The sequence below is a fragment of the Caloenas nicobarica genome, chromosome 1 (genome assembly GCF_036013445.1).
Source record: "Caloenas nicobarica isolate bCalNic1 chromosome 1, bCalNic1.hap1, whole genome shotgun sequence".
Classification (NCBI taxonomy): Eukaryota; Metazoa; Chordata; class Aves; order Columbiformes; family Columbidae; genus Caloenas; species Caloenas nicobarica.
Window position 1 is genome coordinate 88,132,499 of NC_088245.1, and position 16,800 is coordinate 88,149,298.

General features: G+C 47.4%; 2 protein-coding genes across 2 annotated transcripts; both read right to left on the minus strand.

Annotated features, from left to right (window-relative positions):
- Positions 1-531: 531 nt before the first annotated feature.
- LOC135994396 (cystatin-B-like) lies at positions 532-6,540 on the minus strand. The gene is made up of 3 exons (XM_065644924.1): positions 6,439-6,540; positions 2,080-2,181; positions 532-1,347 (listed from the first exon to the last, which is right to left on the minus strand). Exons 1-3 carry the CDS (start codon positions 6,502-6,504, stop codon positions 1,219-1,221), a joined length of 297 nt encoding a protein of 98 aa, XP_065500996.1. The 5' UTR covers positions 6,505-6,540; the 3' UTR covers positions 532-1,218.
- Positions 6,541-10,682: 4,142 nt separating this feature from the next.
- LOC135990545 (extracellular calcium-sensing receptor-like) lies at positions 10,683-11,813 on the minus strand. The gene has a single exon (XM_065638329.1). The coding sequence runs from the start codon at positions 11,811-11,813 to the stop codon at positions 10,683-10,685; it is 1,131 nt and encodes a 376-aa protein (XP_065494401.1).
- Between the last annotated feature and the right edge of the window lie 4,987 nt (positions 11,814-16,800).

A 16,800-nucleotide genomic window follows, 5' to 3' on the forward strand; every position in this document is an offset into this window, starting at 1 on the left:
AACATAGAAGTGATGTTTTCTTGCTTCCAGTCCTGGGGAACCTCCCCCAGTGCACATGACCTTTCAAAGGTCCTTGAGTGTGGCCTTGCAATGACACTGGCCCTCAGCATCCATGGATGCATCCCCTCACACCCCATGGCATTGCCTAAGTCTGGTTTAGGTGTGCCCCAGGCCTGGTCCAGCTCTGCTGAGGAAAGTCTTCTTTTCTCCAGACTTGCCTGCTCATCTTAGGCACCTCAAATTCCTGAAGGCAAGTCCTACCAATAAAGGCTGAGACAAAGGCAGCATCGAGTGCCTCAGCCTTTCCCATGCCCTCTCTTAGCAGGTGCCCTGCTCCACGCAGCACAGAGGGACTGCATTTTCCTTGGTGTTCCTTTCTAATTTCTAACTAAAAGACTGGAATAAACCTAAGGTTACAAGGAATATGAAAAACACTCATGGAAAAAAAAACCACCAACATCTGAGCAACATAACCAATATTGAAAACTAGAAAAGAGAACAGTGAAACACTACTCAAAGTCAAATATGCCCTTTCGATTCAAGAGAAATGTTTATTGTTATTAATGCAGAAATGCTTGTCCAGCTTAAGTTCCTTTCCAGGACTTTTCCTTAGGACTGAGAACTGAGTTCAGTTCTGGTTTTAAAGGCATACCCCCTCTACTGGACATCATATCCTGCTGCTGCAAGAGGATCAACATGATCACCACGGGAATGTTTGTTTCAAAAGACAATAATCCTCCTCTTGCTTTCAAAACCACTTTGGCTCTGGTCTCTCTTCAGGTCTTTGCCAAGAAAATACATAGCACAATTTAAATCTACAGATATATTCACAGTTGCAAAATAGCACAGAAGAGATCTGGGTTTTCCTCTCGCTCCTTGCTGCAAATACAGAATGCCAGTGTCACTCCCCTTTCAGTTTCTAAACCAGGGAAGTCCACAAACAGGACTCAGCCGCAGTATTCCAGTTATGTTGCACTGAAGTCAGTGCAGCTGCTTGGATTTGCGTTAGTGTAGGTGAAAGGAGAACCGTGTGACTCTAAAATTTAGATATTGCACAGGAATGGAATGGCATAAAAGCAACTGATGTTTTCCAGCGGGAAGTTAAAAAAAACCCAACACATTTACTTTGCTCCTTTGTTGGCACAGGAATCAACATTTTGCACCCTATAGAAAATGCACATCAGAACCAATCAGGAAAATGCACAAGACAGAAGCTTGCTAGAAAAAAGCCAGTTCATCCTGCTTAGTCTTGCTGCTCTGGTAACTGTGGAGACTCAGCGGCTTGTTCTCGTGAGGAAGGCTCCTGAACACCCGCAGGTGCATGAACTCATCATTGCCAACATGGACCTGCAAAACATAAAAACCTGTGAGTTCCACGGAGTAACAGCAACCTTCAGCAAGAGGGGTGGTCAGGCTGCTGTGTCTTGAGGATGGTAGAAGCAGAGAGGTGGCAAGAAAAACCATCACCTCAGAAGGTGTGGTCTTGTTCTAAACCAGACTGAGAGTTCTGACTTTGTGGAGTTATGACTTTATGACCCTCTAATCCTTCTATGCTTGTTAATGCTCCCTGTGCCTGAGACAGGGAACATACATCTAGGGAACCAGGGCTGCACAGAAGTGAGTAATCTATTAAATACATGTAAAATGCTCTAATCTTGTCTGGCACAAGCAGCACTTCAATGCTTTCATCACAGGTGCTTGGTTTTGTGTGTGGCATCACTACAGGCAGAATCACAGCGGGTTTGACACTTCACTGTATCTTCACACACCTGGACTTCACTTAATGCAATGTTAGTGCTCAGCATCACGGATGTGTAATTATCCCCAAATCTAAGTTTCATAAAAGAACCGAAAAGTAAAAATCATTATGAAAACAGGGAAGTACTCTCATCTCCATGTAATACAGGGAGGTGGGCTGGGAGGTGGGGGGTGGATTTTTTTTTAATGTATAGATTTTTTTCTTATTAAGGCCAAATCATAAGCATCCCTGTCTAGGTAAGTAAAGAAAAAAAACCACCATTCCAAATATTATACGTGTTAATTAAAAACAACCAACCAACATTGCCCAGTGTCCTCTACCTTGATGAAGTAGTTTGTTCCAGCAACCACCTGAGTTTTAAACTCCACTGCAGTGAAGACATCAAAGGTTTTCCCTTCTTTTTCTTCTAGCTGAGGTTTCACCTTAACAAAACAACAGAGTATTTAAGACTGATGCAAGATTCAAGTTACTTAGGACTTAAGGCCCACACTATAAGGGTGCCTTTGCACCCTTTAGGTCACTACTGCTGAATTCCCAGACACAGAGCTGCTGCTTTTCCAAGTTACTAAATTATCAAAATGAATCAGGTTAAGTTTTGTGTTCAAGAAAGACGAGAAATCTAAAGAGGCAGCAAAGCCAAGAGAGTGGTGTGATTCAGTCATCACAGACTGACACCGAATCTGGAGCCTCCAACAGAGAACTGTGTGGGTATTCTAGAAGGTTTATGTTGACAAATTATTTCCTCTATTGATGTCTCAGCTTCCCTTTCTGTTCTGTATATCTAACAACAAATGGGAAGTGATTCAGTACCCACATGCACAAGACTATACATCTTTTTAAAGAGAAGTTTTTAACATTTATCATTCTTACAAGAAAAAGGCCCATCTTCAGCATTAGCTCCCTTTTCAAATTCAGAACAAGTTGTTACAGACCCAGCATCACAGAACAGACAGCCATCCAGAAATCAAGCTTTCAGAGCAAACTACCCAAGCCTACAACACAACACAAATCGGACAGTTCTTCCAGCACGTCTGCTGGAATCTAGAATGTTTTCAAACTGCAAATATTTTCCAAAAAATAATTGCACCGTTAAGCTTCTGAGCTATCATCCCCCTTTCCAGAGTGCAAAACCTGTGCTCAAGAAGTCAGAACAACTTGTCCTGTACCTCAGCGGGAGGCAGGAACTCACAGGAGTTGCAGCTCTTCTTTCCCACACTTGGCTCTCTAGAACCTTGCGGCTATATGGTAAAATTCTTGGTCAGGGAAGCAGAAGATTTCAGGCTTCGTTTATCAGGGCAATATGAATTAGTCTTGGGAGTCCTTGCTGCAAGCGCAGGTCTACTCAGGCCTTACCTCCTGCACCACATCATTAGGTAGCCCTCCCTCCACTCCCAGTGCAACAGTATCAGCAGTGAGTCATTTTCTCTTTCCAGCTACATGGTGGATTTTGCCTTCTTCCTAAATTCAAGGGGAATGAACATATTTGCTATCCTGCCTGAGCTCCACCTGCTTCCTTGGAGGAAAACAAGTGCCAGTTTGCCACTGCTCAGGTGCTCTAGGTGGAGCAGGAACAGAAAATGTCTGCCACAGGGTATGTCCTCCCACTGAGAAGGCGCAGGACTAAACTCTGGTGCCTTTCCAAGACAGGTGATCGGTGATTGTCCTGTCGCTGAGAGCTGCGACCATACTGTACATCATCCCTCAGAGGTCATACCCTCTACACTTCTTCCAGGCTATGGATAGTACATCAAAAGTAAGATGATGATGTTTGGATGCCTTTGTACATGTTTTTTTTTTCCATATAGAAATCAAAGCGCACTCGGCAACTTTGCATTTGAAGATGCAAGGAAGCGCGCAGCCCCAGAAAGTGCAGTGATTCCGTCCTCCCTGAGTGGTTTCAGTTTCCATCACTAGAGCTACTATTACAAATTTTAAGCAGCAGGGGAGAGGGTGGGCATAGGTATCCCACGGACCCTATGCTGTCCTGTGCTCCTTTAGCAATCCTAGGTGCTGTGCAAGGTTGGTTTCTCAGGTCTCCAAATTGCCCTGGCTCAGCACATTTTGTGTTTCCACCAGAAAGCCGAACACTGGGCTCCGTGACCGGAGGCAGCGTGGGGTGACACGTGGCTGCCGGCTTGTCAGAGTGTTATTGTGACAATGACTCACCGCGGCACGTGACAATGGGCATCTTGATGCAGTACGGAGAGGGAGAGCCCAGAAATACTCTCTGAAAGACCCGGTACTGCCCACCATACTAGTTCATCGTGTCAGTCTAGATCTGGAGGTCCTGGCGGACGGTGCACCAAACATGAGCCATCGCTGTGCCCTGGTGATAACGAAGGTAACAGCATTCTGGGCTGCATCTGCAGGAGCCTCGCCAGAAGAGAGAGGCAAACGATTACTGTGCTTGTTAGAGCACATGTGGAATACTGCGTCCACTTTTGGGCCCCCAGTACAAGAAAGATGTCAATAAACTGTAGCCAGCTCAGCAGAGGGCCACCACGAGGTCAGATGGCTGGAGCACTCGTGCTGTGAGGAAAGGAAGAAAATTAGCTTGCTCAGCCTGGAGAAGAGAAGGCTTGGATAAAAGCTTTCCAGTCCTTACAAGAAGCCAGGATCTTTACAGAGGAGCAGAAGAGTGAGACTCAATGGTCCTAAATTGAAATTGGAGGTTCAGACTGGGTATAAGGAAGAGCTTTTCCCATGAGGCCACACTGGCAGTACAGCAGCCTGCCCAGAGAACTTGTGCAGTTTCTGTCCGCAGGGGTTTTCAAGACCTGACTGGACAAAGCCCCAAGCAGCCTGGGGCTGCTGACCCTGTGCTGGGCAGGAGGTGCAGTCCTTTCCCACCCAAAAATCTGTGATTCCATCATGCCATGAAGGTTCTCTGTTGTTCTGCGTGGCCTGTTTGCTTACTCCCAGAGCACTTACTGAAAAGCAGATGGTTCAAAAAGCACCCTGACTGACCTCTGCCACAGGTGCCAGCGAGAAGCCAAGGACTGAACAGGCCTGGGTGGAAATCCTGGCTGTGGGGAGGCCGTTCCTGTGGGACTCCTGAGCCAGAGACACTGCCAGAGGGAAGCTGTCCTGCTCTGCCTCCCGCTGTACCTGCTCTGGGCAAGCAGCAGTACTCGCCAGGTCCACGAATCTGACGGATGCTCAGCCATCGCTGTCGCTCTTACAAAGCAGTAAAATGGAGGCAAGAACTGGAAAAGCAGGAACGGGAAATGTATTTCTGGCAAATAAACTGGCAGGCTCTAACAAATCTCTGCAAAGATTTGATTTTAAGCAAGCGAGGTAATTTTAGAGGTCTGCCTTGACTTAAGAAAAGGAATGTTTCCTTCACAGTCCGTATCCAGATACAGATATAACTGCACAGGCAAATTTCAGTTTTGAGTTTCTCTATGTATTTTAAATAAAGTAATACAAGCTGGCAGTCAAAACTAGCTGGATAAACTTTGAAATATTTAGGTAATTTAAATGAAAATGCCAGATTTTTCGTTAATTCCCTTCATGTCTGATTCCAGATGGGTTTTGTTTTTACTCTTCATCTTATATTTGGACTACTAAACCACCACAGCCCGCCACAGAACGGAAATTCGGGATTTAAAACCAATCTAGTTTTCAGTCCATATGCAACACTAACTGCATACTCACGTTATCTTTAACACAACACGTAGACCTCTCCAGGTCAAAACAATTACTATGACTCTCTCGGCAATTCTCAGTAGGGTACTCATTACTGCAGACTCAGGTTAGGGCTGAGGAGATGCACATCTCTTTGGTTTTTTTGGAATGCAAGATCATCAGATTCTACAAGCTAAACTTTAATTTCAGTGACTGTGCCTTTGGGTGCTCTGTACATGTTTAGTAACTGCTGCAGTCTAGGGAGCTTGTCTTTCGTCTTTCTCCACTGGCTTGACGCACCCTGGCTGATCAAACCGAAAAGCAGAAGGAACTTGAGTTCAGTCATGACTGAAACAGGACCACGTGCTTTGAAAGAAGAACTTAGTTGTACATCGGCATTTTTAGAGCAAAAGCACGCGCTGCTCCTTGACATGGGCTGTCATTTAACTGTCCTGGAAGTAGTTTCAGGGTTTGGAGCTGGCAGCGTGTAGAGCCGAATTCTGCTTGGGGGAATAGCGGAAGCAGCGGAGACGTTTTCTTCGTCCTCCAACACCAACAACAAAAGCGGCTACAAGATTCAGACTTTGCAAGAACCTCCTGAGCTCCTTCCTCAAGCTCCCGCACCTTTTGTAGCTGGGACAGACACCGGCAGCAGGAACGGGGCCGGAGCACCGGCGCTGACCCCGAGCACTCCACGCGGCCCACGCTTGCTCTCGAAATCCCCCCAAACGTCCCCCCAAAATCCCGAGCCTGCCCTGCCTGCGGTCAATAAAACCAGGCGAGGCCAAGCGGGCAGAGGGCGCCAGGAACCGCTCACCGCACTCCCGGTCGCTGTTCCTGCTTTCGAGCCGAGCGGGGAGGAAAGGCGTCTCCGCCTTCAGCGCTGCTGGGCAATGGCCCGACGCCCGGGTCCCCGCCACCCCCTGCACCGGGACGAGGCCCCAGCCGTCCGGTCACACCGGCCGCTCCGACCGCCAGCAGCCCGGCGGGAGAAGCCCCGGGAGACCGGGGGTCCCTCCCGGGCTGGCCGCGGCGCAGCGCAGCCCCCTCACCTCCTCCGCGATCTGCTGCGTCTCACGGGTGGCGGCCCGGGCCGCCGAGGCGCCCCCGCACAACATGATGGCAGCCGCCCCGCTCCGCCCCGCTCCGCCCTCCCGCTCAGGCGGGGCCGGGCCTGCCGGCGGGGCGGGACCGGGGCCGGGCCCCACGCGTGACTCAAGCCCGGCGTTTGCGGCTCCCGAGCTGGGGGGCGGGAGCAGCGGTGTCCCCAGGGACGCTCCTGGGCCGGGGAAGTCTTAGCGCAGCGCGGCGGGACCAGCCCTGTCCGGGCTCGGCAGAGCGCGCCCCGCCCCAGGACAGGCTGCGGTCGCCAGCGGGAGGAAGAGACGCTGAAAGCAAGAGGTGCAACAAAAGCTGCCGGCAGAGCGACCCCCGGGAGGTCTGCAGCCTGTCCTCGGCGGTGACACCTGTGGGAGAGGCGTGTGTCAGGACAGGGCTCTCATGAGCTTCTTTCTTTCCCAGTCTGTCGTGTTTTCCAGCAGCCGTCGCCTACGTGCAAAGTTTCCCGGTACACAACTCCCTCGTTTGCCGTGTTCATCGTTCCCTCTCCTGGGCTGCTTTTGCTGTTTCTCAGCCAGCAAACCAAAAGCTGTGTGAATCACCTGGCCTTTGAGAAATCCCCTGGTGAGAGTGCACTCTGAACGTTCAGGTCTTTAGCTAAACTTCGCTGCAATTCACACCCCCAGATTTCTTGGAAAAACAACAGCAAAAACCTACCTTCCTCCCCCTGCTTTCCTTCAGCCCTTGGTACATTTGGTAAATATAGCCCTACATCTAAGGACAGCAGGTATTCCATACTGAACCAACCTCCTGCACTGGTAAGGGGGGCATGGTGGGAAGGATGAAACAGACCAGGGAAGAAGGATTTCTTTTCCTTGGTATCATCATCTCACTCCTCTGTGGAGAGCAAGTACATGTTGTGCTGGGGCTTTGGGCCGGCAGAGCTCAGCTGGCTTTGTGAGCAGAAGGCGAAGTATCGGGCTGTTCACTGGGATGGTTCCCTGCCCATGGGCCATGTTTGCCAATGGAAATCCCACCACGGAGCTGATAATGCTCTTTGCCTCTGTCCCCACTGCTGTTGCTTCTCTGCCGGGTGGTTTGGGAAACACCGACATTGGCAGGTGCTTTCCAGTAGGGGTTTGAGCTACAGGGGATGGGGTGGGACAGCCGTTCATGTGGACAGCTTCTGGTGGGACATGCCAGTGGAAGTTTGCAGGCTTGAGCTTTCGAAAGAAGGATGTTACCCAACTTGTCTTCGTCAGTATTGTCTTGTGTGAAACACAGACCGGCTTTTGGACAGGTGTCTGAGCAAACTTCCTCTTGTCCTGGACTTGGCAGGATGGGAACATGTACTCTCCTCTGGGCATGGAAAAAAGGGTTTGGTTGCAAATCACTTTAACGAAGAGGGTCCTTTTTCACTGGGCTTCCCTTGTACCTAGCGTGTGCATCACCAGAATAGGCTGCAGCAGCAGCTGTCACACAGCGCGTGGAGCTCCAGGCTCAGAGCTCAGGGTACATGTCCAGTGGGGGTGGGTGAGGGTTCCCCAGCAAATCGAGCACAGCTGGTCTGTCGCTGTAAAACTATGGCAGCTGTTGGAGCCTCATCCTGTGCCAGGGCACACATTCCTTTTAAGTAGATGTAAAGAACAAAAAAACACCCAAAGAATGAAAACTGCCCAAAGAATGAAAACCACCCAAATGTCAACATTCTCTACTGTGTGCATAGCCAGAGAATATTGTTCTCCAAACAAGGCAGCCGATGGTGACTTTGTTTCTCTTGTTGCATGTGTTAGCACAGAGTTTTCAGTTTGTATGCTGTGTCATTTTGTCATTTTGTTTCATTCATTAAGCGCTTCTAGGATATCAGTGCTGTCAGCTTCACTTCAGGGGTTACTGTTCTGGTTTGGGCCCGTAGGAATAATGCACTAGCACTAAAACTATTTGGCTACTGCTATTTTTGGAAGTGCGGGCCATAACTAAAGTATTTTTTTTTTTTAGCCGTTTCTGCCATCTAGTGCCCATCTCTGTTCATGCATTTAGACTCAGGAGACCGCGAGTCTTAATTCCTTAATTCCCCTAAACTAAACCTAGAGGCCACATTCAGCAGCCTGGTGAAGGAACCTGTTTTTTCAGAAGCAATGAGCTACTCCGACTGGGTCCAGGGGTAGAATGTGGTTTCCAAAGTTGTGGCCACCAGGATTTGTGTTTTCAAACTCCCTTTTTTTTTCTTTTAACCAGCTGTGCCATGGCTTTAATCAAATATTGTAATCTGAAGGCCTTACAGTTAAAGTTGGATTGGTTCTTCCATGGTGTAATTAAAATTTGAGCCCATGCTGAGCTGGATATAACAGGTCAAGAAAAGGGCTCAAATAACTTGTCGACCAGCGTGCTCCTTGGGGTTATGGACTTTGACTGTGCTCTCTTAAGCCCAAACTCCTCTTCCTCATCAGCAACGAGTAGAAGTGGTGAAACCAAGTTTTTATGTAGCAATGTCACCTGTAAGTTTTATTTGCCTGCCCTGGCAAAAGAACAACCGAGCAAAAAGAGTAACAAAAGAATGGTGCCATTTTCCCCAACGCATCCACACAGTCATTCCGTCTCTGCTCACACTAAGCTGCAGGCCCATCTACCTTTCCGCAGCGGTCTGGATTACCTTTGTGTTTGATGAGGAAGGGTACTGACGCCTTCGTGCCAGATGCTTGTTCTTGCACATGAGATCTGGGAAGAGAGAAATAAATTCTGCAATGTACCCCCTCCTGCCAGGATGTTGAGGGACACTTTTTCTCTCACCAGGCTGCAGGAAATAAATATCTCTTCTCACGGCTCTCTTACTTCCAACCTTTCCAGCATGGATGGAGAAGAAGCGGGAATACCTTGCAAAGCCAGGAGCACTTATGTTTGCTTTTGGGGGAGCAGAACAAGTGTCAAGAATAATGAAGTTCTGCTGTTTTCTTTGATGAAGTTCGTACTGTTTTTCTTTAGGTACAGTCCGCCCTCCTTGTGCTGGGCGCCCTCTCTTCAAGATGGGCCAAGAAGAAAATAACCTGGTAGGTGGCCTGTAGGAGCCAAAACATATCCAATTTACCCGTTTGTGTGTGCATGTCTCAGAGCCCAGGCCTGTGTGTTTTCCTCCTCCTGTTGCCTGTCAGCACACACACTTCAGATACTCACTCATTCCTGCAATTGTGTTACCACGTTTGGGGCTACTTCTCCACCCCTAACTCGTGCATTTCACCTTGTTTCATTTGGTGTTTTTCAGGCCCACCTGTGTCATCAGGACCAGCACAATGCTCTGGGCAGGTGTGAGGCAGATCAATATGGGAAAGCACAACACTGACTATGGTGTGAAGGGGTTAGCCATGTATGCCATGTGGAATATTACAGCAGCAACACTCTGTTAAGCATACAACTACGAGTGACATAATCACAGATATATCTCATTGTGCTCTCGCAGCGTTCTCTAGGCGGGGATTTACAAGCTGTTCCCCCTCCACCAAAGCAGGTAGGCTGGAGGGAAAGCTACCTCAGCTGGAGGAAACCAGTAGCAACCTAGTAGCTTGGTCTAGTGCAATGGAGTCTATGAAGAGTATTGTCCAGTATTTCCTGCTGGGCAGAAAGGAGAGATTGGGACATTACTAAATATAAATAGCAGGGCACTCTGTCACATAAATACTTTACATGTTCACACCCTCGGCTGTACACATGTGCAGGATGCTGGGGCTTTTTTAATTTTCCCCACAACGATACTTTTCCCAAGTGAAACTGTGTACCTTGCTTTTGTAGAGCTGAGAGTCCTGATGCACATGGTTACAGATCACATATACTGGATAAAGAGGGAATATTATACATAGTGGGAAAGAGGAATATTATACGTAAATGTAAAAGCAGAGTATAGTGGATTGCCTAATGCCTCCCATAGTCAGCTGAGTTGCAGTCTGGCAGGAGAAGCTTACAGAGGCAAGGCAGCATGCAGACTTCTGCTTAAGCCCCACCAGAGGAGATCTTCACTCATCCTTCTGGGATGACCCGGTTTCAATAAAGCAAATGCAAATTCAGTCCAAGGCTCTCCAGACACACTCCTTCCTCTGGAGGCACGAGTAAGACCCTGCCAGCGCTAACAGTACGGTGTGGTGGGGCTGTGTCACAGGAGCGTGTCTTTGTCGTCTTTCCCATTCAGAAGCAAGAGGTGAGCAAGTTCCTCTCGGGGGGCTGATGTGCTTCTCATGATCTTCTTTCGTTAGGAATGTACCGTGTTCTCTGTGACAGAGCCACCTCCAGTGCCTATAAAATTTCGGGAGTTAGCTGACAGCAGAGGAGGGTCCACCTCAGCACTTGGTACCTCTTCTTTGGCGTCTCCCACCACTGACTCCTGCGAGCTGCTCTCCGGGCTGGAAGCTGCCTGGAAACCGGGCTCGGCGCTGAGGGGCTCACTGTTCTGCAGGGGAAGCAGGGCCCGGTGCCGCATCAGGCTGTCGTCGCTGTTCTGGGCCTCCAGGGAGTTCCTGCGCTTGGCGTTCCTGTTGGCCATGGCGTTCTTCTGCGGCTCCTCAAAGCTCAGCGACAGGGTGACCGTGCCGCTCCCGAAGCTGACTTTCTGCTTGCAGCCACGCTGCTGCTGGCGCTGCCGCTCGGCGGCGGCTGGTAGAGGAAAAGGGTCTTCATGGTTGCTCTTGCTGCTGATGGAGGAGGAAGGTGTGGAGCCGGTGGAGCCCCCCAGGCTGTTGGAGCGCTTGCGTGACACGTTGCTCCATCTCAGCGTAGCCCTGGCAGCCACCTTGAAAGCATGGGCGGCTGTGCTGCAGCGCACCTCCTCGATTGTGTTGCAGGAGGGCTTGAAGAGGATGGTGTAGACTTTGTTGAAGAAGATGCAGGCCAGGAGCCCGAAGCTGGCAGCCAGTATCGCAATCACCTCCACGGCAGAGACGAACTTGCCGTACGTGCTGGCATAAGCAGGGATGAAGGAGATCCAGACGATGAAGAAGATCAGCATGCTGAAGGTGATGAACTTGGCCTTGTTAAAGTTCTCAGGCAGCTTTCGAGACTTGAAGGCAAAGAAGCGGCAGATGGCCGCCAGGAGGCAGGTGTAGCCAATGAGAAAGCTGAGGGCCATCAGGGAGCCTTTGTGGCAGGTGATGAAGATAATCTCATCCTCCAGTTCATGGTTTCGGTAACTGGATGGTGGGGCTGTGTAAAGCCAAATCACACAGATGACAATCTGCACGAATGTACACAAGAAAACCAGGAGGAACTGGAGGTTGAGGCCCCCCTGCTTTCGGTGGAGGCTCGTGGGGATCTTTGCCTCAAAGACAAGCAGGACACGGTTGGTTTTCACCAGGATGCAGGAGGTGACAAGGGGCAGGTTTGCCATGGCTCTCTTATGTCAACAGAGGGGGCAGATCACTCTCTGGATTGATGGTCCCAGATGGTATCTTGTTTTCTCATTCATTTTAGCTTTTCAGATCTTTCAATTCTGTACAGAGAACCTCCTTTTTTAAATGCAAAAGAAAATTTTTTGCGAAGAGCTAGTACTAGCTGCAGCTCCCTTTTTAATCTCTGCTTCAGGATTTCAGTCCTCTAGATTGCATCAGCATAAATGCTATACAGCTGGTGTATTCTTCAAGGTCTAGTCAACACAGTGCAGCTCAATGCAGGTTGATCAGATGAGCATCTACACTTTTTTCAAGGTACGATTTGCTGTCAGTACAGCCTCTGTACTGTCTGAAAAAGCTAAGTGTGTCCTTAAGCTTAATTAATTTAAAGCCAGCTCAGATATGACTAAGCAACCGCACAGCCTTAACAACATGCTGCAGGCCACCAGTGGCAAACATTTTATAGCAGCTCTGCTGTCAGTTTTATTTAAAAGGGCTAGGGGGAAGACCTGCCCCACACTGTGTCCATTCTGGAGCCCAGAGTTGGCACCGAAGTTAGCACTGATTTTAGTGTTTTCCTGTAGCTACATTAAGCTTTTACTAGTGACAGAAATGTGCAATTTCCTGAAGACGTAGAGCATTTAGTGTATACATAGTGAGGTATGCATAGTACAAGGTCATCCTAGCCATCTGGTATTTATAGGGGGCTTGAAGACAAAAGTGTTTCTGGGTTTTATCTCCAGCTCTGCTATTATATGCAAGTCTCATTTATTTAGCTGCCTGAAAAAATATTTCACTGAAGGAATTAGACACAGTCATAATTGTGGACCAAATGCAATTTGTTACAAGGAAGTGGTTATTAGCTTGCAGTAGAGGACCTCCACTCTTCTTTACTGTTGCAGACTTTTACTTGGAAAGAACACTTATGCACTTACTTAACTCTAATCCATTGCAAACTGATTGGAAAAATCTGATTAGGAAACAGGAAGTTATTTTCCAGCACTCTGGGTAGCTGTACAATAGTGGCATACAGAAAGATACTGCTTTATAGAAATGCAGGCAGCAGAATTTTGTATAGCAAATACCACAAAAGAATTGACTTCCAAAACAAGGCACTTGCATTAGGCTCTGCACAGCACCTCCATGCTGGAGTTTATCATTGCAGTGGTTTGTAATAATGCATAAAAGACAGCAAAGTCAAACTCCTGCTGTCGTGGTTTGATTGCGGGGTGACAATAAAACCGTGGCAGAATTGGAAAAAGGGAACGAGCTGGTGGACAGAGAGGCAAAATTGGCGGCTAAGCAAAAGGTAAGAATAGAAAGTGCCCTAGTCCCCGATGGGCAGGTCTCTTTGGAAGGTAAGCCAGAGTATACTAAGGAAGACCGGAAACTTATTATCGATTTAGAGGGATCATATAATAAAACTTATTGTTCTCTCCTATTTAGTTTGCCTTTAGTAAGGGAAGAGCACAGAAAGGGACACTGGGGAGCAGAAGCACTATATAAACATTTGATCAAAAAATGGTAGCTAGGAATTTGTGTACTACCGTAAGACAGGTGACACAGCAATGTGATCTTTGCCTCCAGACTAATCCCAAGAATACACCCAAGCCAGAAATGGGTCAAATTGGGAAAGGAAATGGACCTGGGCAACAACGGCAAATTGATTTTTCGGAACTCCCAAGAAAAGGGGGGTATCGATATTGGTTGGTACTGATTGATACCTTTTCAGGTTGGCCAGAAGCATTCCCTACCAGAACAGCAAAAGCTCGGGAGGTTACTAGAACATTAGCACAAGAAATAATACCAAGGTTTGGAGTTCCAGCTGTTATATCCTCTGATAGAGGGCCATATTTTATTTCAGAAGTTATACAGCAAGTCAGTCAGCACTTGGGAATAGACTGGCAAATACATACCCCTTACCATCCTCAATCCAGTGGCCAGGTAGAAAAAATGAATCATCTAATTGAACAACAAATTGTAAAACTGGGGCAGGAGGCGAACTTATCTTGGCCTCAATCTTTGCCTTTGGCCCTCTTGCTTATACGAACAAGGCCAAGAGCAAAGGAAGGGTTAAGTCCTTTTGAAATCCTGTATGGGAGACCCTATAGTGTACAGAAGGGTATGTCTACACAAATAGGGGATGAAATTATGACTTCTTACATGGTGGCATTGGGTAAACAACTTAACAAAATTGGGAAACATGTTTGGGACTTGGAGCAGGAGTTTGGATGGGCCAGTACATAACATCCAACTGGGAGACTATGTGTATGTGAAGTCTCTTGCAGAAAAGACTTTGGAACCACAATAGGAAGGTCTATTTCAAGTCCTCCTGACATCCTTCACTGCTATCAAGATTAAAGAACAGAATGCCTGGATCCATCATTCTGAAGTGAAGAAAGCCTGCAAAGCACCATGAAGGGTAATCCAGGTGCAACCTGGAAAATTGTATTTCTTGTGGTCATAGCCTTAGCACACGGGTGGGATGAAAATTGGCATGGGCACTTACTACATCAGCAAGAAGAAACCCAAAAGAAGAGACAAATGCTACAGCTGCAGTGAGCGGGGTCACCACGCCAAAGAACGCAAGCTCCCGACGCAGCCCAAAAGATGCCGTTTCTGCTGGAGCACCAGCCATATGATCACCAACTGCCCCAAAAGAGCTTAGCAGCATGGCGGACAACCACCGGGAGCCTGACTTTTGCATTAACATTAAAATCTGTTTGTTCTTTGAAGGATAGAGATGGGTTTTCTCAGGTAGAAGTACCCTTCTTACCTGTGGTCAGAGAAAACACAGATAAAGAATCATCATATTAGTAAAAGAATTTACTAACCTCTTAGAAAAGGGGTGACTGATACAGGGAATTAACTAATTAATACTTAGAGAACTAACACTTAAGGAGCTAACACCTAGAGAGCAAACCCTTAACCCACATTACAATTGCCTAGCTTTGCTTAGCCTTGTATAAGAGAAACGAAAGTTTATAGACGACTTTACAGGCCTTGCAGGGAGACAAAATCTTGGGTGCATCCTTGGTGCATCCTTGGGTGGATTAGATAACCGAAACTTGGGCACAGGACAGGAGATACGCCAGTTCTAACCAACTCAGCAGTCTGAGTCCCAGCCAACTCAGCACACCAGGCCAGAGGTGAACGTGTACAGAGAAGATGATCCCGGTTCACGATCACTGCGCAGGCGCAACCAGGAGGGGCCAAAGGTGGAGACTATGGAAATGATTTCCCGGAACTCATTGTAATAAGAACCGCCTTCTTGGGGACAGGTTATGAATATGTATAGACGTTCCTAGAACTTTCATGAATATGTTACATGAATATGTAACACAGTATTTAACTAAGCTCTCAGCTACTGGAAATTAGCACATGTCTTTGGTGGAAATTATTTCCCCTGTGTCCAGCGCTGAATAAACATACCTGCTTTACAATCTCACAGGTTGTAAGGTCATTTACCGCGCCTCACCTCCCTCTCCCCCCTTCCCACTAAAGACAGGCAATTGGGAGGGAAAGAAGGACAGAGAGAAGAGAGTTGGAAAAATTAAAAACGTTTTACTCATGCTACTAATAAAAATAGACAAAACAATATAAAACATACAAAACAAATCTTGGAAGTCCTGGCAACAGCTCCGGCAGGTGTAGGGCTGGCACCCGAAGTCCTGGACTGGACACTGCAGCCAACCAGAACTGGATTCAGTCTGTCACTAGGCCTCAGTTCCCATGGACAACTCACAAGGTCCTCTCCCAATGTGGCCCATAAGGAAAAAGGGTCGAGATCCTCGTGATCCCCCACTTTTATATGAAGTATGATGTGAACGGGATGGAATACTTTAGTTGGCCAGGTTTTTGGTCACCTGTTTCAGTTCACTGCTCTCACGAGATGTGCATCCATCCTTATCAATGACCTCACATTCCATTGCTATGTCTACCAAAACATGTATCTAGCTTTCAGGAAAACTGCAGTTATTTAGAAGGCTTTAGCTGACAGGGAAATTCACTAAAAGAGAAACTTGTTTTTTAACAAAACCAGGACACCTGCACAGTAACATGAATGTTAACATTTCTCAGGCACTGTTTTCCCTGTCTGAAAAATGAGAAGAGCACTTCACAAGTAGACCAATGGAGTTACCTGGCCTGACTAACACACTGAAATCTCTGGGTCCATGGTCCTAACAGTAGGAGGCAGTATTAGCAAGATTGCAGTATTGATTTTCTTGCCACAGGCTGCAGAGCTACTGTTAAGGATGCTTTAAAAGTTTGCATGACAGCAAGCTGGAAGCTGCAACTTTTTCTTGTGCTGTTTGATGCAAAGGACCCTTGCAGTGTTTTAGAGTGTATTTCCAGTACCCTTGAAGACATATATGCCCTTAAAGTGTCTTAGACAGACAATGGACAAAAATGGTAGAATTTGTTTAGTGTTAAAATGCTTCTTAACGCTAACCCTTTGCGGCTCTTAATTTCTACACTTTCCTTCTATCATATATTGGATCTCAGACCTTTACATACTCTTAACTCTTCCAGAGTTGTCCATTGTGTGTGGTAATGTAGTGAGGCAGGCTGTCTGTGTGTGTGAAACAAACTGTATCACAACTGCTTTCTTTCTGCAATAGGAAGCAGTTTGTAGTATGTGTCTGTTTCTTAAGCTACATTCGAAAATAAGTCGAAAATGGCTCAAAATTGTTAAGAATCAATGCTATAACTAATGCATGCTGCAAACTTCACTAATATCTGCCAGTGCCTCCACTTGGTGCTAGGTGGTGCTCGTGTTGCTTTTCAGGACACGCACTGGACAGAGCTTGGAGCTAAAATGATAAATAACTAAGTTGCTTGGAAAGAGCACCTGCAACTTTGGTGTGAGCCTGTGTGTTGTACTTCTGATTCAGATTGCTTTCTTTTAAATAGTCACATTTATTGGTCCTCCTTAGGGCAAGCAGTCTGCTTGACAAGGCCTGTGGTTCAAGCTAAATGAACATG